The 23,644-nt window shown below is 40.8% G+C and overlaps 1 protein-coding gene across 1 annotated transcript in view; it reads left to right on the forward strand.

Moving 5' to 3' along the window:
- Positions 1-17,562: 17,562 nt before the first annotated feature.
- Positions 17,563-23,644, forward strand: part of LOC145411351 (store-operated calcium entry regulator STIMATE-like) — a 38,861-nt gene continuing 32,779 nt past the window's right edge. Inside the window, exon 1 of the mRNA XM_080281377.1 lies at positions 17,563-17,686. Coding sequence (XP_080137503.1) covers positions 17,563-17,686 — 124 coding nt within the window. The remainder of the gene's footprint in view (positions 17,687-23,644) is intronic.

Genomic DNA, 23,644 nt, shown 5'->3' on the forward strand with positions numbered 1-23,644 from the left:
ATCTTCCTCTTCCATTCATGCCCAATCTTATACTTCACACCCTTTCATCTTTGTTTCTTACAATGCCATCATGGCATATTTTGCACTCTTGAACACATTCCTCTTGCTCTCCTCACTCACACCTATCACATTCCACATGGCCATGTGAATCTGTCCATTTGTTTGGGGCCCTGGGCAGGTATTAGGCCCTCCGAAACGTTTGTCTTGATTAAGTGATTTTAGATAGGGGAATTTGGGAGACACTTAATCTGGTGAAAAAGCCTGGTTATATGGTTACCCAGCTAAGTAAATGGTTTCCTAGGTACAGGAAACCATTTGGCTTGTCACTCAGTCTAGAGACCTTAAGGCATACCTACATTGAGCGAGTGGATGATGGGTGCCCCCACTTACCACAAATTACATTATTCTTCCCAAACTTGGTGGAAGGGTTGAGGGTCAGCCCATGAAGAAAACCATTATTTTTTATAACAGTCATAGGTCAAGGTCACAGGTCTAGGTCAAGTGCTGACCTAGAAAAAGAATTGAAAATAGTTTTTATCTAATTTAGAAACTCCTCTGGGGAGAAGTTAGGGACATTTGAGGGCTCAGTGGAAAAATTTGCTTGAGCTGGATGTCTTCTCTTCCAGGCAAAGTCCTCCATCCAGGCTCATCGATTTCACCACAGCATCCAGGTTTTAAGTGCAGTGAGGAGAGTGGAATTAAGTGTTTGTTGAAAAATATAAGGAATCTTGGCTTGGATGAGTGGTACTGTACTAGTGGAAACATGCTGTAATTGTACTGTTGTACAAGAATAAAGGTCACCAAGGTGAGTGCAGAAACTATCATGCTAGAGCTTAAGTCTGTTGAGTACAGTTGCGAAGGTATATGGAATATATAAAGGTATACAGCATGGAAGATATTACCATTGAGAAAATAAGAAATATATCAGAAGGCCTCATGACTGACAAACAGGGTGGCTTTAGGTCAGGTAGGAGATGTATCCAGGGCCAGATCCAGCACTCTGGAAGAGAGAGGACATGATTCCTAGCAGAATTATCATAAGTTGGATATCATACCAAGTTAAGGTGACCAGAGTCCCACTTTTAGGCGGGACAGTCCCGCATTTTAAATTGTGACTAAAATGTCCCGCTATTTGAACAAATTATCTTAAATGTCCTACTTTTAGAAAATTCCTATTACATTAGATATAAAATGACCTTCTTTTATGAAATTAAGATGAATTTGTAGAATTATGCATAATCCAAACTAAATGAAATACCGAATTGTTAATATACGTAATACTCACTAACCGGTAACTTTGGTTGGCCCATTCACAGTACTGTATGGTATGTTCGCATTGTTCGTTTGAGACGTTAGTGTTTGATTAGCAGCCTCACGGTGGGGTGCAACGCTATATATACTTATATATATACCGGTATATACACTATATATATATATATATATATAAAAATAATAATAATAATAATATATATATATATACATATACACAGTCAATCCTCGTAAATCACGGCAATCTGGGTCCGGACCACTGCCATGATTTATGAATAATAACTCTTATGTGAAAAATTAATTTGGGTCTGGACTTTGGCCAACTTGCCCCCACAGCACCCTACTTATACCTATCTAGGCACCATCAAACACAATCATACAAATTTAGGAACATTCAGTGCATGTATTAAGGGATCTCACTTTAATCCTATGACGAAATGGCTTAAGTGAATGGAGTGGGGTGGTGTTGGGAAGAACTTAGAACGTCTCAGCACTTGTTTTTCCCAAACTCTTTCACCAGCTTTGAAAACTTCTCTCCCCTCTCAACACGACAAATGAGCTCCAAACATTGACTATACTACAGCTGCGGCAGCTTCTTGACGCCATACTGCATAGAGCGCTTCATTGGGGGGTCGGGAGGGGCCATGGCAGGTAGGAGGCGGGGGGAAGTTGCACAAAAAAGGCAGGTAACTCTCGTACTCCACGGTGACGTATATATATATATATATATAAAAATAATAATAATAATAATATATATATATATACATATACACAGTCAATCCTCGTAAATCACGGCAATCTGGGTCCGGACCACTGCCATGATTTATGAATAATAACTCTTATGTGAAAAATTAATTTGGGTCTGGACTTTGGCCAAGTTGCCCCCACAGCACCCTACTTATACCTATCTAGGCACCATCAAACACAATCATACAAATTTAGGAACATTCAGTGCATGTATTAAGGGATCTCACTTTAATCCTATGACGAAATGGCTTAAGTGAATGGAGTGGGGTGGTGTTGGGAAGAACTTAGAACGTCTCAGCACTTGTTTTTCCCAAACTCTTTCACCAGCTTTGAAAACTTCTCTCCCCTCTCAACACGACAAATGAGCTCCAAACATTGACTATACTACAGCTGCGGCAGCTTCTTGACGCCATACTGCATAGAGCGCTTCATTGGGGGGTCGGGAGGGGCCATGGCAGGTAGGAGGCGGGGGGAAGTTGCACAAAAAAGGCAGGTAACTCTCGTACTCCACGGTGACGGTCTGTAGTGTGCAGACTGGCCGGACAAGAACAACAACAACATGGTGGCATTAGTATGCACACTTGCCACCAGGGATGCGCGGTGATTGGTTGTTGGGTCGCGATTTTCAATTTGAATGCCGCGGTTTACGATTCTCCTTGGAAAGGCCCATTTGGGTGCCTAGGTCCGCGATTTTCGTGACTTAACAGTGATTTAAGGGTGCTGGCAGTCTGATAGCCACTTAGCCGTGATTTATGAACATGCGATTTACGGGGATTGACTGTATGTATATCATGATCATCATCTGCCATTTGAGTATCCACTGCAGGACCGGCCTATCCCGACCGAAGTCGGGACGATACAGCCAATATATCTCAACCAAGTAGCATAGGCTGTCTGGTAGAGATTGTATGTAGGGTGAGAAGTGCTTGTAAGTGTAATTGTAGTGTTGGAGTGGCTTTGGATGTGTGTCTAGTCTGTGAACCAAGTGTAATCGGCCAGCGCAAGCCAACTGGGTGCATGCATACTTTATACCAAGCGACACTGGTTCAACCACAACACCCTTTGTGTCCGCCAATGCAGTACGTGGCCGGGTGAACACTCCCAAAGTTTATTACCTTGGCGGGGCGCGAACCCTTGCTCACCCGTGTACGAAATGCACACTCCTCTACCACTGTACCACAGAGGCTCCATAATTATTTATATACTATATATATATATATATATATATATATATATATAATATATATATATGATAATGTCCCACTTTTAGCTTCAGTAAATCTAGTCACCTTATATTAAGTCAATACTGTACCAGATTATTTGCTTTTTTAAACCAAATCCCAGTTTTCATTGATTCTAACATTTATGTAAGATATTATTTGCTTATATTATAAAAATGGGAGAAATGGAGTTCCCCCGAGCTAAGCCCTGTATTGGACTATATAGCCCCGCTAGGGTTACAGGAGGGAGCTACCCCTCCTGGCACGGCAGCCCGGGCGAGGCTCGAACTTGCAATCCCCCGATCACAAGTCCAGCGCGCTACCACTGTGCTACCACGCCCCCCTTTGCTTATAGTAAATAACTTTTTTTTTTTTTTTTTTTTTTTTTTTTTTTTTTTTACACATTGATCTATTGAAAATGAGGGAGAGGGGGGGAACATATGTTATGACCACCTCAGAACCTGTGCCTGGTCTGGATCATATATTTGCAGTGATACAGATAGTGGAGAAAGCTTTTGAAGAGGATTTTAATGTATTAATGGCTCATGGAACTGGAAAAAGGGTATTACAAGGTAAACAAATGTGGATTATGGAAGATTCAGAGTTTTAGTGTGGATGGAAAGCTGTTGAATGCAGTTGACCAGAACATATTTTACACAGTGATGTGCAGTTAGGATGGGACAAGTTAGGTTAAGATATGATAATTATGATAGGACAGGACGGGACAAGAGAGGATAGAATAGGTTAGGTTAGGTTCTGCCCTGTCCTATCCTATTCTAGCCTAGCATAACTAACACATCCTTTACTATCCCAACCTAACCCATCCTATTCCAACTGCACGCTATTGTGTAAACGTCCCAGTAGACCGCACGCTATATTGTGAATTGTGATTATCTAAGTAGACCGCACACTACAGTGGCATCGTCCATTATACCTCCCCATCCCTACAGGAAGCGTAAAAAAAAAAAAAAAAGTGATGGTTTCATTTTCTTTCTTTTCCCATGATTTTCTCCCTTGGACTTGTAAACGCTGTAATGGGGAGCAGTTTGCAAAAACGCATTCAGCTTCATCTTGGCACGAAAACAGAGTTTATAGAACTCATTGTTTTGACTTAAGAGCTCCATGAACGTTGTACTTATTTAATCTTGGCGCTCACAAACAGATGGCACCACAACATCAACACACTGCGTTCGGAACAGCTCGTTAAGTCTTCAATAATATTCTTTTATGTAAAATATTTACATCTCTACCAAACTAGGGCCCTACATTGACTTAATTTAAGTTTCATGGACATTTGACATATCAGAGAGTTTAATAATTTATTACTGTATGAAAAAAATAGGATTTATAGAAAAAAAAAAAAACGCGGAAGAAAGCTGCTTATTGGTGTGAGCGAGGTTGACAGGTGGCTTATACATCATGACGTACGTAATTAACCTTTATGTAGTTCAAAATATTTGATAATATCTAGTTTAACGAATCAGTGGTGGTTCCTCTGATGATGCCTTCAGAGAAACTGAATAACATTGAGGAAATACTTGTGATTATAGAATTGGATGTGACCCTGACTACCGTGGGGTCTCTTGTCAAGACAGCCGCAAGTAGAGAAATTTTCAGTCAGAGTTTTAAAGTCAATAATTTGCCCTTTCCATACAAAAAATACAGGGACGTAGGCAAATGTTAAGAGTCAGTGTTGCAAAAGAGGTGCCTTAGCATAGTACTGACTTGTCTTAGTAAACTTTTGGTGTCAGGGTATTTTAATAGGTTCAGATGTCTAAAATGGCATTCAGATATGAAACAAAGGTCATACAGATGACTTAGAAGAAGTCATATTGGGCAGCGTATGCCTACATTGTCCAACTTTCGAATGTACTGTCAGCTGAAGTTTGCAGCAAAATGCATTGCAAAATTATATTTTTGTTTATGGTACTGTAATCCTTAAAGAGACAGGACCATCTCTTAAAAATTTAAAAAAAAAAAAGAATTGGTCAAACTGTAGTATCGGTCCCAGAGTAAACAAGGAAAATATGATTACATAAGGGACAGGTTAGGTTGGGGTAAGTTTGATTAGGTTAGCATGGAACAGGTTTGGTTAGGATGAATGAGGTTTGGTTAAGTTGTGGATATATCTTAGTTTTGGATAAATAGGCATTGTTAAAGATAATATAGCATAAAAATTGCATTCTAAAATAGTGCGTGTTTCTTCGTGCACCACAAGATGGCAACCGTCTGTAAACAAACACCGCATTTTAGAAACACTTTGCACCACTTTTAAAAGAAATAAAATACACTGGGAATTGAAAATACAATGAGAAAATTTTTAAAGAATCCTATGAAGAACAAAGATAAGGAAAAAGCTGAAGGAAACTGCAAAAGGGCCATTCCACCATGAGGAACATTACATTCAGAGACAAGTTATTGGACTAGGCCTACTCTCAGTTCTGTTTGCAAAAGTATGTAATATAAACAATTGTTTTTTTCAAGCTGTATTACCAGCACCACACCACATCATACCACAGTTGTATTGTTTATATGTTTTAATTTGGATGTTAGAGAGTTTCTAAAGTTGAGTGAGGAAGATGTGGGACTATGTTATTTTTCAATGTTCATTTCTTTTTCCTATATCAAAGCACATCATATGATTCTCTGCATATTTTCTGAGTGCACGTGTCCAAAACCCAACCCCTTCCACATATCCCCCCCCCCAACTCACCCTTCCCACCCACCACACCCACTTTGTCCATTTAACCTACTTTGCCCACCACACTCTCCAACCCACTCCACACACACTACCAGTTCACTTACCCAGCCCACTCACCTCATCCATCTGCCACCCAACCTACCCAGCCAGCCACCAAGCTTGTTAGACAGCTTGCAGGCCCCCCCCACCCACCACCACACACTGGGCGCCCAAGCGAACGATTGGACATAAGCTAGGTGGAACATCAAACTTATCAAATTTGTGTGGCAGGAAAGCTATCTTCATGTTAAGTATTCCCTCACATTAATTTAAACATCCATAAATTCAGAAATAATAAGACAGAAGATCTATATTGTAAAGACGTGGATACAGTACAGTATTTAAAAAAAAAAAGCTGACTGTAAAACACCTATAAGATAACAGAGGCTGAGTCCGCAAAATAGTTCCTTCTAAGAAAAAAAAATCCAGAAGAGAGCCAAATTCAAGATCCATTCATTTCGAGATGCCTGGACGCACTGCGTTTGAAAGACTGGAGATCATAAGAAGTAGGAAATACAGACAGAGGGAGACAGTTCCAGAGTTGACCTGTTGCGTAAATGAAGGACTGGGAGTAATGGTTATCTCTTGTATTAGAGAGTTGGACAGAAAAGGGATGAGAGTTTGTTGCTAGACGGGTGCTATGCACTCGTCATAGAGGTGGGGATATGCAAGCAGACAGTTCAGAGGAGCAATGACCATTGAAGTAGTGACAGAAAAGAGATAAAGAGGCAACAGTGCGGCAAAGAGACAGAGGATGAAGGGACCCAATAAGAGGAGGAGAGTTGATGAGAAAAAAGCCTTTGACTCCACCCTATTGAGAAGAGCTGTATGTGGGGAGCCTCCCCACACATGGGAGTTGTACTCTAAACAGGGGCGAATAAAACCCATGTATGAAGTCAACAACTGTGCTGGAGTAAAGAAGACACGGAGTTGGCTTAGCACACCTAATCTCTTGGAAGCAGATTTTACAAGAGATGCAATAGGGTCATTCCATCGTGAGAAACGTTACATTCAAAGACAAGTTACTGATCTACTCTCGCTTGTATTTTCTTATGTAGGCGATATAAATAAATGCCGTTTGCAAGGTATACTGCCAACACCTCACACTACAATATGCCATAATCATATTATTCATATGTTTTTATTCTGATTTTATATAGATTTTAAAAGTGTCATGAGAAACGTTACTGTGATGCTACCCCACCTTTTGCTTTGCATGAGTATTTTCAATAACTCTTTGATTTTACTGGTTCAGTCAAGAAGTGCTTTATATCAGTAATATGTCAATGTATGAGGATCATAGCCATACCCAGCAGATTCTATTTCTCCTATGAACTTTTCTACTGTTAAGGAAAATGTGACTGAAACATGTTACAGGAAAAGTGAGAAACGTTACTTGTGCGATTTTTGTTTTTCATATAATTACAAAATCATCAACTGCAGTGTAAGTAGTCACAGATGACCCAGTGGTTGAGGTTCAGTGGGCTGTCATTACCTCGTCCTGGTGTTTTATAGCATAATTCTCTGCAAAGTCTGTCTGGAGGATTATACATCCTTCAGACAGACTCTCCTTTGCCCATCTAAATGCCTTTGACTGCTGCATAACATTGTATATGTGTCTCACATATTTAAGCATTTCAGCATTCATCTCATCATAGAACTCTATTACATCCATTTCTTTACATGTTAATGTACCACCATTCCACCTCTTTACAGTTACCACTACATTTTCTTCTTCTAGACATTTTAAAAATAAAGTTCATGTGTCTCTGGCAAAAGGACAGTTGATGCAAATTATTTTCATACAAGCAGCATTCTCTGGGTCACAGACAGACAGTGCTACTAAGTCACTTAGTGTAATATGTGACTTCCACTTTACTGATGAATATAGGAAGTTCGTGTTTTCACAGTACAGACAGCAACATACCTCTCGGGATTTACTTGACACAAACATCACTTGCGCTGGGCGAAATTCACAAAACTTTGAGAGGCCTACTTTATGTTCTGGATGCTCTTCCATAAAAAGTTTGTGCACTTCCCTTAAATTGTACATCAAAAGCCTCTTTGCAGCTTTCTCTTTCTCTCCTGTTTCCATGTTTCACACAGATTTTACATCTTTTTTCCCCGGTAGTTGCCTTGAGATGTCATCTTGTAAATAAAACTCTATAACTGCTCTCTTGGTTTCCTCAGATATTTGTTGAGGATGTTGCTGTTGTGCTTTATGTGTAGGGAATAAAGAAAGTCCTACTTCTGCTAATTTCACAGCAACAGCTTGTTTCTTCCTCGAACTCCTGGGAAGTGAAGAACTGGTTCATTTTATTGCCGTTCCTAGTGCCTGGTGACTTCGATATGCTTCAGGAGGGTGTGACACTGAGGGACCTGCTTCATCAGACACCATTGCTTGTGCTGTTCCTCTTCTTTCCCTATAACTTCTCACCCTCAGTGCTGTGAGCCGTTTTGCTCTAGACAGTGCTTCTCCCTTAAGTGACTGACGGTGTGCTCGACTTCTCTCAGCTTTCTTCTTCCTAAATTCTTCATCTTGCTTTTTCTTTGCATAGTACTTCCATTGTCTTTCAGCTAGAGTCATTGGAGACATGATGGTAAAGCACGCTTACTAGGTACCAGGCAAAATCAATTTACTGTCTGGAATGAATAAAAACTTAAAGGTAACATACTAAATTACAAACACAGGGGTTTTATCATTGGACTTCAGTGCAGCTACTTTGATTTTTTGTTCAAAGGTGTGCGTGAGAAACGTTACATCATTTCCCGGTAACATTCCTCACAGTGGGCATGTAACGTGTGATGGACCATATGGCTTACCAGGGTTTGTTTCAAAGTATCCCAACATTACATTATTAAGGCCTTGGGATACCCATTTATAATATAAAGTTATGTTGGTATTCTCCATTTTGTTAGCTGTGTATGGGAAAAAATGTGAGACATGTTACTTCTGAAATACTTCCATTTAAAGGTCATGCTACATTCTGACCACAACATATATGTAAACAACTGTAGTGTCAATCACAACTCAAATAGATGCATTTTCAATAAAACACAATGTCAGCATTCCAAACAATAATATACTCTGGTCAATGATGTTATGAAAATTACAAAATTCGCATTGATTTTTCTTCAGTGACATAATATGACAATTTTTTATGCAGCTTCCTTAGTTGATAGTTTGGGCTCTTTTCTCTTCAGATTCATAAAATTCAATGATTAAGCTTTAAAATTATGTATAATTGATATGTTTTTAAGCAATTCTGATTTTGACACGAAAGATTGACATCTTCATGGAATGACCCAATATGATCTTTCCAAGATAAGTCCCGAGTGAATGAAACCCCAAGCATTTTCAAGGATGACGCAGGATTGAGCTGGATACTATTAAACTTTAGTGGGTACTCCTGTGGAAGATTTTGGCAGGTTGGTTGGTGTAAAAACTGAGTCTTTGATGCATTAAAAACAAGATTATTTTTACCCCAGTCAGAGATACAAGCCAAGTCAGACAATAGGTGTGCCATAGCCTCATCCCTTGGGATGTCGCAGAAACCGAATGGAAAGGTGAAGGATGGAATCATCAGTGTACAAGTGGATAGGGTTAGATGTACTGTACAGCTTAGATCATTGATGAATAAAAGAAAGAGAGTTGGTGATAGGACAGAGCCCTGTGGAACACCACTGTTGATAGATCTAGGAGAGGAACGATGGTTGTCTACAACAGCAGCTATAGAACGATCACAAAGGAAATTATAGATGAAGGCACAGATAGAGGGATAGAAACTGTAAGAGGGCTGTTTGGAAATTAAAGATTTATGCCAGACTCGATCGAAAACCTTTGAGATGTCAGGTGCAATGGCAAAGCTTCGCCAAAGTCCCAAAAGGAGGATGACCAGGAGTCTGAAAGGTAGGTGAGAAGATCGCCTTTGGAGCGTCCCTGATGGAACCCATACTGACAATCAGAAAGATGGTTGTGATAGGAGAGAGGCTTTAAAATTTTTCTGTTAAGAATAGACTCGAAAACTTTTGAGACACAAGATATTAAGGCAATTGGACGATAGTTAGAGGGTTGGGAATGGTCACCCTTCTTTGGGACTGGCTGAATGAGAGCAAACTTCTAGCAAGAAGGAAAGGTACAAATTGAAAGACAAAGGTGAAATAGTTTACCTAGATGGGGTGCACGCACAGAAGCACAGTTCTTGAGGACAACAGGAGGGACTCCATCAGGCCCATATGCCTTGTTAGTACTGAGGCCAGTGATGGCAGAAAATACATCAGCTGAAGAAATTTTAATGTCAGCCATGAGGAAGTCAGAGGGGGGGAAGGGATGGAGGAACAGCACCGGAATTGTCTGAGGTGGAATTGGTGGAGAAAGTCTGAGCTAAGAGATCTGCTTTATCAGTAGAAGAAATAGCTACAGAGCCATCAGAGTAGAAAAGAGGAGGGAAGGATGATGAGATAAAGTTGTTAGAAAAGTTTTTGGCAAGGTGCCAGAAGGAGCAGGAAGAATTCAAGTTGGAGAGTTGAGAGCATTTACTATAGATGAAATTATTTTTAGCAGAGCGAAGAACAGACTTAGCTCGATTCTGGGCAGAAACATAAAAAAGATGTGATTCAGGGGTGGGTTGGCACCGGTATCTTTTATAGGCCCTCTCCTTGTTGTGGGCAGCATTAGAACAAGTGTGATTAAACCAAGGCTTTCTTGCATTAGTCAGAGGATATGAGAAAGAAATGTATGCTTCCATGCCTGAGAGAATGACCTCTGTAATGCGCAAGGCACACTCATATGGTTTCCAGTCATGGAAGCAATAATCATTCGAGGGAAAATCAAAGAAGTACTGCCTGAGGGCCTCCCAATCCGCAGCTCTGAAGTGCCACAGATGTCGTTTCCTTGGAGGGTTCACGAGCAGTACCGGAACGATAGGACAGGTTAAGGTAATAAGGTTATGATTGGAGGAGCCCAACGGAGAGAAAAGATTAACAGTGTAAGCAGAAGGATTAGTTGTAAGGAAGAGGTCAGATATGTTGGAGCTCTCTCCAAGGCGGTCAGGGATACGGGTAGGGTGTTGTACAAACTGCTCCAGGTCATTAAGGATAGAAAAGATGTAGGCTTGTTCACCAGGTGGATCAGTGAAAGGAGAGGAAAGCTAAAGGTGGTGGTGAACATTGAAATCTCCTAGAATGGAGATTTCAGAGAATGGAGAATTGGATGGAATGTGTTCCATCATAGAAGTAAGATAGTCGAAGATTTTTTGATAGTAGAATTAGGAGATAAGTAAACAGCGCAGACATATTTAGTCAGAGAATGACAGGAGAGTCGAAACCAGAGAGGAGAGAATTAAGAAGAAACAAGTTCAAGAACACGAGAGCAAAATAAGTACTTGCGTACATATACACAACAGCCACTTTTGGCTTTGAAATGAGTATAGAGAAAGTAGGAGGATATAGAAAAGGGTTTTGCTGCCAGTTGCTTCAGACAGCTGAGTCTCTGTTATGAAGAGAAGGTGAGGTTCAGAGGAGGAGAGGTGATGATCAACAGAGTGAAAGTTAGAGGTAGGACCACAAATGTTGCAAAAATGAAGAAGAAGTGAGTCAGACAGTGGTTCCAGGCATGTAGAGTCATTACCGGGAGAGGGGTGGATGGTTTACAACAACTGTCACGCGTTCACCCATTTCTCCGGAGCAACATCCAAAACTGCATCAGTAGTTAGACCTAGTGGCAAAAAGGTGAATCCTGAAACACCAGAATTTGAAGGGTTTTAGGGTAAATTCAAGGAGATAGAGAAATAGAGGGTGGCAGTGGAGCAGGATGTTGTGGAGATGCTGGAATGGTTAGAAAGAAGAATGCAGGTTATTTGTGAATCAAGGGATTTTGGTAGAGATATCAGTGAAATATTGACTGCTTTGGAGAAGAGACCAGCTGAGAGGGATGAAATGGAGGAGGGAAAGATGCAGGCTGAGAAGGAATCAGTTGATTATGAGGCAAAGGTGGAATATGAAATTAAGAAATTTAAGGAAGAGAATGAAACATTAAAGAGAAGTAGCTAGCTACAAGGGAAAATCAAGTGAAAACAGTGGAAGTGAAAAAAGACATGAAAAGTATGCAGACTGCATGGCAGGTGCATGAAATAAATAGAAAACTTACATTAAATGAAATAATGGAGAAACAAAAGAGGTCAAAGGAGAGATTGGAGAGAGATGATGTGAAGTGAACGCTGAAGCAGGAGTAGTAGTTATCATAAGAAAGAGTGAGAAAATAGTGAGAGACAGTAGGTAGAAAAAAAGTGTGATAGTGTTTAGAGATAAGGAAAATGAAATCAGAAATAAAGTTGAGAGAAAAGAGACAGAGGAAAAGAAAACCAGTGGATTGATTAAGGAATTAGAAACAGAAAGTAATGAATGGGAAGAAGAGAATAAGGGAGTGTGGAGGTTGGGACAGTATTGAAAGGGTGGGGCAAGGCCAGTAAGAATTAAGTTCAGGTCAGTAAGGGTGGCACGGGAAGTGTCGAAGTTTACATGGAGGTTGAAGGAGATTTGGAGATACATTGGGATAGTAGTGAGGGAGCTGAATCAGGAGGAAAGAGAGAAAATAAGAAATTTAAAATCAGAAGCTAATGAAAAATATGAGAGAACAGATGAAAATCAAATATGTTTTTCTTGAGAGCACTGAATATGAAAAAGGTGAAATTGTATGTAAAAGAGAAGACAAAGAAAGTAAAAATCACAAAGATTTTACACACGGTAAAGTAATAAAGGATAACAGTACAGTGAAAATAATGTAGTGTAGATTGACTAATTTTTTAAATGTAAAAGTTAGATGATTACATTAACAAAGAAAAACCAGAAGTTTGATTAGGGATGTTAAAGTTATAGGGAGCATAGAGTGTGTGCAACAAGGCAAGTTACTGGTACCATATGTGACTTTGTACTCTGGTGGTAGGGGATGGCGACCATAATTCACTCACATGATGTAGTGGTGATTATGGTACTTCTTCCTTCACCTTCATCATTCATTTTATGTCTGCCCTCCTCTCCTCCTGTTTCTCCCATCGTTCCTGTCACTTTTTATAACTCTTGTTTCCTTTTCAGGTGACTTTATATTGAGTGATAAGCCTAATGGTTTCCTGGAAGTCTGGAAACCATTTACAACACTGGGTGGTAACCATATAACCAACTCTTACGTATTCTCTACGTGTCAACAAGTGGCTTGGCAGAGGTTTAGTGCCCCCTTCCCTTAAAACAACTGACTCAAAGACAAATGGCCACCCCTTATGAGATCATGGGGTCTGGTAATAGTTAGATTTTTAAGCTTTGATGTTTTATTTTTTTTATTAGTGGTGAATGGTGTTTAGAAAGCTGTCTGTGTTTACAATCCCTAATTGTGCCAAAGACAGATAAGTGCCATCTTAGAGGGCCAGTTCTGGCAAAAGATGCACCTTATAAGTGCCGGTTTATCCAGCTGTAACCTAAATTCTCATCCAAAACTAACCTTGTCCATCCCAGATTATTCTAACCTAACCTTTTTTTTTGGTAACCTAACTAGACTTATCCTAACCTAACCTGTCCATTATATAATTGTGTTTTGGTTGTTTATTGATGAATCTTCTTCATACTTGAACACACATATCTGTACACCTTTTCTCTGACTCATTTCAGAGGAAGGCAATATTTATAAAAATATTTTAGAGGTGGTCTCATTTCTTCTAGAAGATTATGATAAAAAAAAAAATGCTGAGACACCAGTAAGTGATTTATGACAGGAAATTTTCACATTGACCTAACCACCCAACCTACCCAGACCTAAGCTGTTATTTATTTATTTTTACTCGGTGGGGAAACATATGAATTGCTTATGACAGGATATATTAATTACAGTACTTTTTTTAGTGGTAGGTGGGGGCGCTCAGCATCCACTCACTCGATGTAGTGCTGCCCTTGGGTGCCTGCCCTTTCCTGTCTTCCATTCTTCTTTCTTTCCTTCTTTCCTCTTCCTTCTGTCTACAGATGACTCTACACCATGTGACAAGCCAGATGGTTTCTTGTGCACCAGGAAACCATTTACAATACTACACTTGGTGGCAACCATATAACCAAATTATGGTGCCTGGTGGCTTAGGGGGTAAGTATGGTACTCCAGTCGGATTGAGCCAGTGCAGGTTTATATCTAAAGGGTGCTTGGGTTTTATTGCTCACGTAATGCCACTCAGGGATGAGTGAGGCTGGTCACTCTCATGTTAAACGTCAGGTCCAACTTGCGTAGCCTTGGGCTTCTACACTTCTCATGGGGCAACACTGTATTAGGTAATGAACGAATGATGATTTTTTCAAACCAAACCACTTGGCTAGAGCCAAGTACTAGAGGTAATTTTTATGCGTTCTGTCTCTCTCATAATTGAGCTTTGATGGAAGTACAGTAAATTTTTGTACAGATGAGATCAACTGCTAGAACAGCTCCAGATTAACCAGTTCATTTACCAGAAAGAGTTGAAAGCATAAAAATACCAGTACCACAATGGTATTGTAATCACCCACATCCACACTGAGCGTAACAGTCACAGTATATTCAGAGAACAAGACGGATAGTTTATTAAACATATTAATGTAATTTGCTAGAATTAAAAGTATAACAAAATAATTAGTCACACCTTGTTATGCGACGGGGTTACGTCAAGTGAAAACCCATCGCATAGCGATTTAACATATTGTGAGGTAGACGTACCATGGGTTCAGTAGGGATAGGGATGGGACGTAGACATAACATGGGTTCAGTGGGGATAGGGATGGGACCCATGACCACGAAGAAGAAGAAAAAAAAAAAAAACGACCTCAAATATATCCTAGTCCGGCCCAAGTTGTCACGAAGAGTCCTCTCTGAGGCTGGGGAACAGCTTCAGGGCCTGATCACTCCAGGTCTTCAGGAGGAGATGAAGATAGATGGGGAGAGCAAAGTGGTGAGAATAAGGGAGAGTGATGCAATGAGGGCAATGGAAAACTTAGCAGTGAGGGCAAGGGAGCGTGTGGCATTGTGGTGGAGGGAGAGCGTGATGTTGTGGCGACGAGGCAGAGTGGCAGTAGTGTACGGGTGAGCCAGGCAGCACTGAAGATGAGACAGACATGATGGAAGCAGGTGATGCAGGACATTGTTTTTGCACACCACCTGTTGAATAGTGTTGGCTCTTTTTTGGTGCTGGTGGCAAGGGAGAAGGTGATGGTGGTCTGCCGTGCTGCCATTTGCTTTATTGTCAGAGACTTGCTGTACAGCCTCAAGTGTTGTTCATTGCCATGCATCGGCGTGTCACTCCTTGTCCAGAATATATGAAATTGCCTGATCCATCATTGCAAGGAACCCCTTTAGGGTCTTGACATCGAGAACATGAATGGGCTCATCCCTGCTACTGAACTCACCACCTTGCTGTGCCTCCGCCGCCTGTTCTCTTTGCTCAGTGAACTTCTCTGTAGAGAGTTTCTTAGTGTGGCTGCCTAGGACCTCTTGCACATCTTTTTTGTCGGCCTCCTCAAATCCGCCTCGTGCGAGGTCAAGGATGTCACAATGGACATTTCCCACTTCCGGGAACCCTGTGAAGGAGTGCATATTTTCTGACCATAACTCTGCATCAGACAGCTTTCAGTGTGCTTGACTGTCCCTCCTTCCAGGCCTCGGTGATGTTGATGGTGTGCTTGATATTATTATTCTGAACCACTGCATAGCATCACTTGCCCCAGAAGCACTCACCTTAACCATTGCTTCAAGGTGTGATGGAAGTAGTAGGTCTTGAATGTGGAAATGACACCCTGGTTCATAGGCTGGAGCAGCAGTGTTCTGTTGGGGGGCAAGTAGGCCACTTTGATATCAGCCACCTAGTCCTCCATGTCCATAGTGTGGCTTGGAGCATTGTCAACCAGCAGGAGGAAATGGTTAGCAAGATTTCCCTAGCTGGCATAGTCATGAAGGCAGAGGGACAGGTACTGTATCCTGCCATGTAAGAGTGGAAGAGTGCAGAGGTCAGTCATGCCCTGGAGTTACTCTTCCAAATAACCCCAAGGTTCTCTTTCACCTACTGTGCCAGCATTTGAGGGTTCTCGGAATGATACATGAGAAATGGTTTGAGATGCATATCCCCCTTTGTATTTGCACCAAGGAGGGGAGTGCAGTGGTCCATGGCTGCATTAAACCCTGGTGTACATCATTTTCCCTGCTTATGTGCATCATCCAGGAGATACATTTCCAAGACAGGCCTGTTTCATCAAAGTTGAGAACCTGTTTGGCAGAGTATCCCCCTTCCTCTATGATTGCCTTCAGCTTTGCGACAGAGGTTTACTCTTCTGTGACTTTAGTTTATATCCCTCCCCCCCTCCAGTACAGTATGTACTGTGTCCCAATATGCTAATTATATACTTCCAGCTGCGCAGTACTGTGCTTTCAATATAATACAGATAACACTCAGCATGGTTTTTAAAGGTTAATGTCAGGTGGCCAGTGAGAGTTACCCATGTGTGACTTGAATTCTCCAAAGTACAAATCCATTCATAATTTCACTTTTAAAGGTGCATAGCATCTGCAACTTTATTCAGATAAGAATCAATAACAGTTGGATTACTTGGGGGTACGGTATATTCAGTCCAATGGCCATACCGTTATTGTACAGGGGTATTATGTGTGACTTGTGACTCCCCAGTTACTATATCCAGTCTTAATTACGTACATATATGGAAGCATAGTACCTGGATCATAATTTGAAAATCAGTCAATAATATATGGGTTATATGGGATTATTTCTGATGACCATACTGTACAGGGTTATGTTTGACTTCAGTCACCCGAAGTACATGTCAGGTCATAAATATATACTTACAGAAGCATAGCATCTGCAGCAGGTTGAACAGGATATACTGGTTAACATATGAATAATTTATCACAGTAAGTACGGTACTGTAGTTAGAATACAGTATGCTAAAGTAAACATGTCACCTACTAATGGTAGAGAAAGGAAGAAACATATGAAACTACTTTATAGTGTTTGGTGAATAATTGTTACACATATTTTATTGAACAGTATGGTACAGTACTTGGTTACTGTGACAGTTTATCCTTGTAATGTCTTTTCATTTGCTTATTTAGGCTGTGCAGAGTACAATATCAAATCATGGGGTGATATGGAGAATGGTAAAGATCAGTGTAACAAATTAAGTGCAGTGTTTGGGCAAGGATGGCTTGCTGTATATATATTAATGCGCCAGTGGTTAACAGTTCATTTTTATGGATGTCCAGAGGCCTGCACAGGATAGTGTTAACATCTTCACTGAGAAATGTCTTCATTATATACTACCTTCAGATGATTTTCTTCTGTAAGGAAGGATGTCTTGCAATCCAGGGATTAAGAGTTCAGGATGTACTTTGATTAGTTAATTTATTTGTTTTAAATTAGAAAAGTGTTCTATGAATTGTAGGAGAATACTTTTCAGTGAATTTTTTGCTTTTTGTTTACAGGTGAATTCCATGCTTACATTCAGGCAGAGTTGCTCGAGAGAACAATACTAAGAATACCTGGAGGTGAAGAAGCTTGATCTAACAAGAGTTGCAATATGCTCAGTGTCAGTACCAACACTAGTGATAATGCAAGTATTTGTGGGAAGGATGCACTTACTGACAGCTATGGCTGGTTTGTTCAAGCACTTCTGGCTACACTGGCATTTACACTCTTGATATGTAAGTACAACATTGTATTTTGCACTACCTTAACCACTACATGTACGAGTATTTATAATGCTGTACAGTTTAATACAGTAAAAGTCCTCTCATTTGGCATCTTCAGGACCAAAAAAGAGCAGAAAGTGCCGGATGACCGGGAAAACCTCGCAAAAAGTTTGTGGCAATCATGTTCAGTCACCCAAACGTAATCACAGTGTCTAGCAATTACAGTACAGTATTATTGGTTAATCCTAAGCACTGAATATAAGCAACTTATATTCAGTATATTTAATGATATATTACACATGAACTTACCTTAACCTAGGTGTATTTACATATATACCCTGTAAAATGGCACGACAAAGTTTCCAAACTTTCGAAAGCTCCAGCCCACAAAGCCAGACACTCACAAGTCATGATAGTCTGCATCACATGCAGTGCTGGCAAGCAGAAATCATCAAAAGCACTAAGCACAACTTTAAAACACACTAAGCTATAGGTGAACTGCTCAAATTTTCATGCTAAATTGGACTTCAAAATGCGTTAGATATAGATGAATATCTAATACAGTACAGGACAGTGGAACCCCGGAATTCATATGCCTCTCTACTCGTACAACTCGGTTTTCGTACAGCTTTTTCATCCAAAAATCGCTCCAGTTTTCGTACGGCATCCTGCTATTCGCACTAAGAGACATGGCATCGTAGGTGCCACGTGGCCGCCAGTCCCGCTTTGTCTTCCGCCAGCTACTCATCAGTCATACAGGCTCCATTAAACTTTGTGATAGATTATGCATTTTTGTTAGAAAATTGTACATAATCTTGGGCCCCAAGTAGATTAGTGAGTCAGCTGGAGCTAAAAGAAGAGCAATGAGAACAACAATTGAGCTGAAAAAACAACACATTGCAAAGTTTGAAAGTGGAACTCGTGTGTCCGATCTTGCCATTTATTATGGTATGGCGAAATCTACCGTTTCATCCATACTAATGAACAGATTAATGCAAAATACATTGTTTCTTATGGATAAAAATGATTTGGGCTTTCGAATAATTCACAACTTGTACAGCCTCCAGGAATGAATCGTGTACAAATTCTGGGGTTGTACTGTATTTATTGGCACTAAATTTTTATGAAAAGTCCAGATCTGGTATCAACAGCACCAAATTGGCAACTATGGGCACACGGGTACCTAGAGCGACCTTGTTGCGAGTGGCGATCAGCTCAGCATGTGTACCAAAAGAACAGAGAACTTTCGTAATGGGACTATGAAAACTGCTGAAAGACCGGAAATACCATTAGACCAGATGCTGAATGAGAGGACTTATACTGTAAGTTTCTCTTGTTAAAATTGGACAACACTGGAATTTCTACACTTCTTAGTTGACTTTTAATAACAGACAGAAATTGTACAGATAATTTTCAGACACCTTGTATAATAACAGAAAGATAGCTCGATCTCAGATGGGAAAAATCATGTGTATGTGTTTTAATCTGTTAATCTGCTATGATAGAATTGCAGAAACAGTACAGAAAAGAGAGGGATGAGTAGACAGTATCTATTTGGATTTCAAGAAAGCATTGACGAAGTACCACACCAAAGACATTTATGGAAACTACCATCAAGGAGGAATCCAAGGTAATCTGTATTGTTGGATGCAAGATTTTCTCAGTAAAAGGGGAATGAGAACAGTACGAAAGGGAAATTACTCATCTTGGAGAGAAGTGACTACCATTCGAGTCCTACAGGGCTTAGTGCTGGTCCGATTATGTTTTTAGTATAAATAAATGACATTGACTGCAACATTGGAAGTGGAAGCTAACTAAATATATTTGCTGATAATGCAAAAGTACAAAGGAGAATTACAAACACAGACTCATGCAGAGAGCTACAAGAAGAATTACATAAGTGTCATGAATGGTGCAATAAATGGAATTCATTGTGGACAAATGCCACAATCAAATTTGGTAAAAGTGAAGAAAGGCCAGAATGGCATTATAAGCTAGGAAGCTCAGTACTACATATATCAGAAAAAGAGAAGGACCTAGGAGTGATTATCAATAACAGTCTGTCTCCAGCAAACTACATCATTGAGAAAGTACAAAACATGTGCACACTGCTTGCAAATATTAGAGTAACATTCACATCTATCTCTATCTATCTATCGCCAGACGCCTCAATCCCGTTTGGGGTGGCCACAAACAAATCGCCTCCAAGTCGCCCTGTCCCCCGCCATTTCACTACCCTGCTCCCAACTCACACCCCCCTCTCTCATATACCTCTCTACCCCATCCCTCCATCTCATCCTCGGTCTCCCCCTCCCTCTTCCACCCTCCACCTCGCTCACATACACTCTCTTCGTCAGTCTTTCACCCTCCATCCTCTCCACATGGCCAAACCACCTCAGTGTGTTCCTCACAACGCTTCCTATCACATCCACATCAACACCACAACGCTCCTTTATATCCTCATTCGTCAGCCTGTCTCTCCACGTGACTCCACAAGCTCCTCTTAAATAACTCATTTCCACTGCTCTCACTCTTGACTTGTGTCCTTCCAACAACGTCCAAGCTTCACTTCCGTACGTTAGAGTTGGTATCACAATACTGTCATGTAGTAACTGGTTTACTTCCATGGTCACTTCCCTGTTGCTTATCACTGCTTTCAAGGAACCAGCAACCTTTCTTCCCTGCTGTACCCTTGCCCGCACTTCACCCTCAAACCTCCATCCTTACTCATCACACTACCCAAATACTAAAACGTACTCACATTTTCCAATTCCTCACCATCCAACCTCGCTATACATTCACTGACTTCACCTCTCTCAAAGACCATCACTTTACTCTTCCCTACATTCACCTTTAGGTTCCGTTTCTTACACACTCTCTCAAACTCATCCACCAAGCCTTGCAGCTCCCCTTCACTCAACAACACAGTATCATCTGCAAACAACAGTACAGGGAGTTTCCAAACACTATCCTCTCTCACCAGGGCCACTCCAACATCCACTACCCTACCTTGTACCTCTTTTATTACCCCATCCATGTACAGATTGAACAACCATGGAGACATGACACATCCCTGTTTCAAACCAACTTTCAAAGAGAAAAATTCACTTAGTTCACCATCCACACGCACTGCAGCCTTAGCACCATCATACATACTCTTCACAGCATTCAACAACTTCCCATCTACTCCATATATTCTTAACACTTTCCACAATCCTTGTCTATCCACCCTGTCATATGCTTTTTCCAAATCCATGAAAGCCGCATACAACTTCTTTCCCTTCTCTAGAAACTTTTCCACTAAAGATCTAAGAATGAATATCTGATCTACACAACCTCTTCCCTTCCTAAAGCCTCCCTGTTCTTCTCCAACTAATTTCTCTGTTCTTTCTCTAACTCTGTCTATAAGTATCCTACCATACACTTTTCCTATTATACTAAGAAGACAAATGCCCCTATGATTACCACACACTTCTTTTTCCCCTTTTCCTTTGTACAAGGGAATAATTATACCTGACTTCCAATCCTCCGGGATCTACCTTCCTCCCAGGCCAATCTGCACATCTTCCACATCCATTCTACTACTATCTCTCCCCCATGCTTCAGCATTTCACCACACACTCCATCAATTCCTGGGGCTTTCCCGATTTAACTTTCTTCATTGCTTCCACAACCTCTATCCTACTGATTTCTACCTGTCTTCTCACCTCCCTCCTTCTCCCAGCCATTCCCCAGCCACTTATACTCGCATTACTTCCATCCTCTACGTTCAACAATTCCTTGAAGTGTTCTCTCCATCTGCTCACTTTTTCTCCCTTCTCCACTAATAATCTACCATGTTTATCTTTCACTCCCCTGCTAACTTCACTTCCACCCTGTCTTACTCTTTTCACTTCTCTCCAGAACATTTTCTTACAGTCCCTCCACTTTACACTCAAATTCCTTCCAAATTCCTGATCCACTCTCTTCTTACTCTCTCTTACTAATCTTTTCACCTCTCTCTTCCTTTCCACATATAACTCTCTCTTCTGCCTCTCAACTTCTTCCACGCCCCTATTTCTCATCCATTCATTGTATGCTTTCTTCTTTTGTGCCACAGCCTGTTTCACCTCTTCAGTCCACCACGCTGTTCCTTGCACCCCCCTCCGTCTTCTCTTCCTTCCACACACGACATCACATGCTGCACATATTTCTTCTGTAAATATCTTACACACACCTTCCACGTCTCCCATCTGCTCCAATTCATATTTGCCCAATCGTTCCTCCACTTCTCTCTTATACTCTGCCTTTTTCTCATCCTCTTGTAACCTTTCCACTCTCCTTGCAACTACTCCTTCCTCTCGTCTTTCCCTTCTTCTATTCCTCCATCTTACTTGCATCCTAATTCTGGCCACCACCAAGTAGTGGTCAGAAAGGCCACTCTCCCAACCTCTATAAACTCTTGCATCCAATATACATCTTCGCATCCTTTCATCCACACACACATAATCAATCATTGCCTTCCTTTCATTCAGTTCACCACCCACCCTTCTCATCACTCGCCATGTATACCTGTGGATCATTTTATGCCTGAAGAGGGTATTGGCTATTACCAACCCCCTCCCAGCACAGATGTCCACTAACGCACTCCCATTCTCATCTATCTCAGCAGGCACACCCCACTCACCAACTATTCCATCCACCTTCACATTACCAACTTTACCATTCATATCACCGATCAAAAACACTCTCTCATTCCTTCCAAACTTTTCCATGCACACTTCCACATTTGTCCAGAACTCTTCTCTCACTCTTCTAGCACGATCTTGCGTTGGCGCATACACACACACAATCGCCCACATTTGTATTCCAACTTTCAACTTTACCCACACAATCCTTGACCCAACTGATCCATACTGTCTTATGCTCTTCTTCCATCTTTTACTCACAACTATACACACTCCTTCCTTTGCCCTCTCATTCTCATCTACTCCTGCACATATACCCCATCCATACTCCCATTCTCTCACACTTTCTCCTCTCCATTTTGTTTCAGTTATTCCACATACATCCACTTTCGCATCCTCAAGCACCTGGACAATCTCTCTCTCTTTCACCTCATCATTCGCTCCTCTTACATTCCATGTACTCATTACCAAGTCCTTTGTCCGGTCCTGGGTCGTCAACGTTTGGTCAGTCCTTGTCCGAGGCTTCTTGTTTGTTTTTTTAGTTAGTTGTTTTCCGGGGAGGGGCACTAACCCTCCGCCAACCCTTTTAGTCGCCTTTTACGACAAGCAGGGATACTGGGGGAGTATTCTTGAAAACCCCCCTACCAACTGTGGATTATGCATCAGTAGTTTGGAATCCACATCTCAAGAAACACATAGATAACATTGAAAAGGTACAAAGGGCAGGTACAAGATGGGCACCAAGCTTATGGGATCTAAGCTATGATGAAAGACTAGAAAAATGAAACCTACCAACATTACAAGAGTGGAGGAAAAGAGGAGACATGATTATGCTATATTAATGCAAAATACATAGGAATATCCAAGGTAATGTTAAACACCAAGAAAACCAGAAAAAAAAAAAAAAACATTGAACAAAAAACACCATACCTGTACACTACATACAGTACCCCTCCTAATTTAGGCACTATTTTCAGGTCAGTCTGCCATATTTAGACATCAAAACTCGCATAGGAATATCCAAAGTACTGCTAAACACCAAGAAAACCATGGGGAAAAAAAAAATGAAAACTAAAAAACACCGTACCTGTACACTACTGTATGTAGAGCACTGTACTCCTAATTTTGGCACTGTTTTCAGGTCAATCTGCCATATTTAGACATCAAAACACACATAGTAATATCCAAAGTAATGTTAAACACCAAGAAAACCATTAAAAAAAAAAAAAAACATTGATAACCAAAAAAACACCCAACCTATACATTACTGTATGTACAGTACCCCTCATAATATGGGCACTTT

This window comes from Coenobita brevimanus, chromosome 89, assembly GCF_032717465.1.
Source record: "Coenobita brevimanus isolate Jiangsu-jjx chromosome 89, ASM3271746v2, whole genome shotgun sequence".
NCBI lineage: Eukaryota > Metazoa > Arthropoda > Malacostraca > Decapoda > Coenobitidae > Coenobita > Coenobita brevimanus.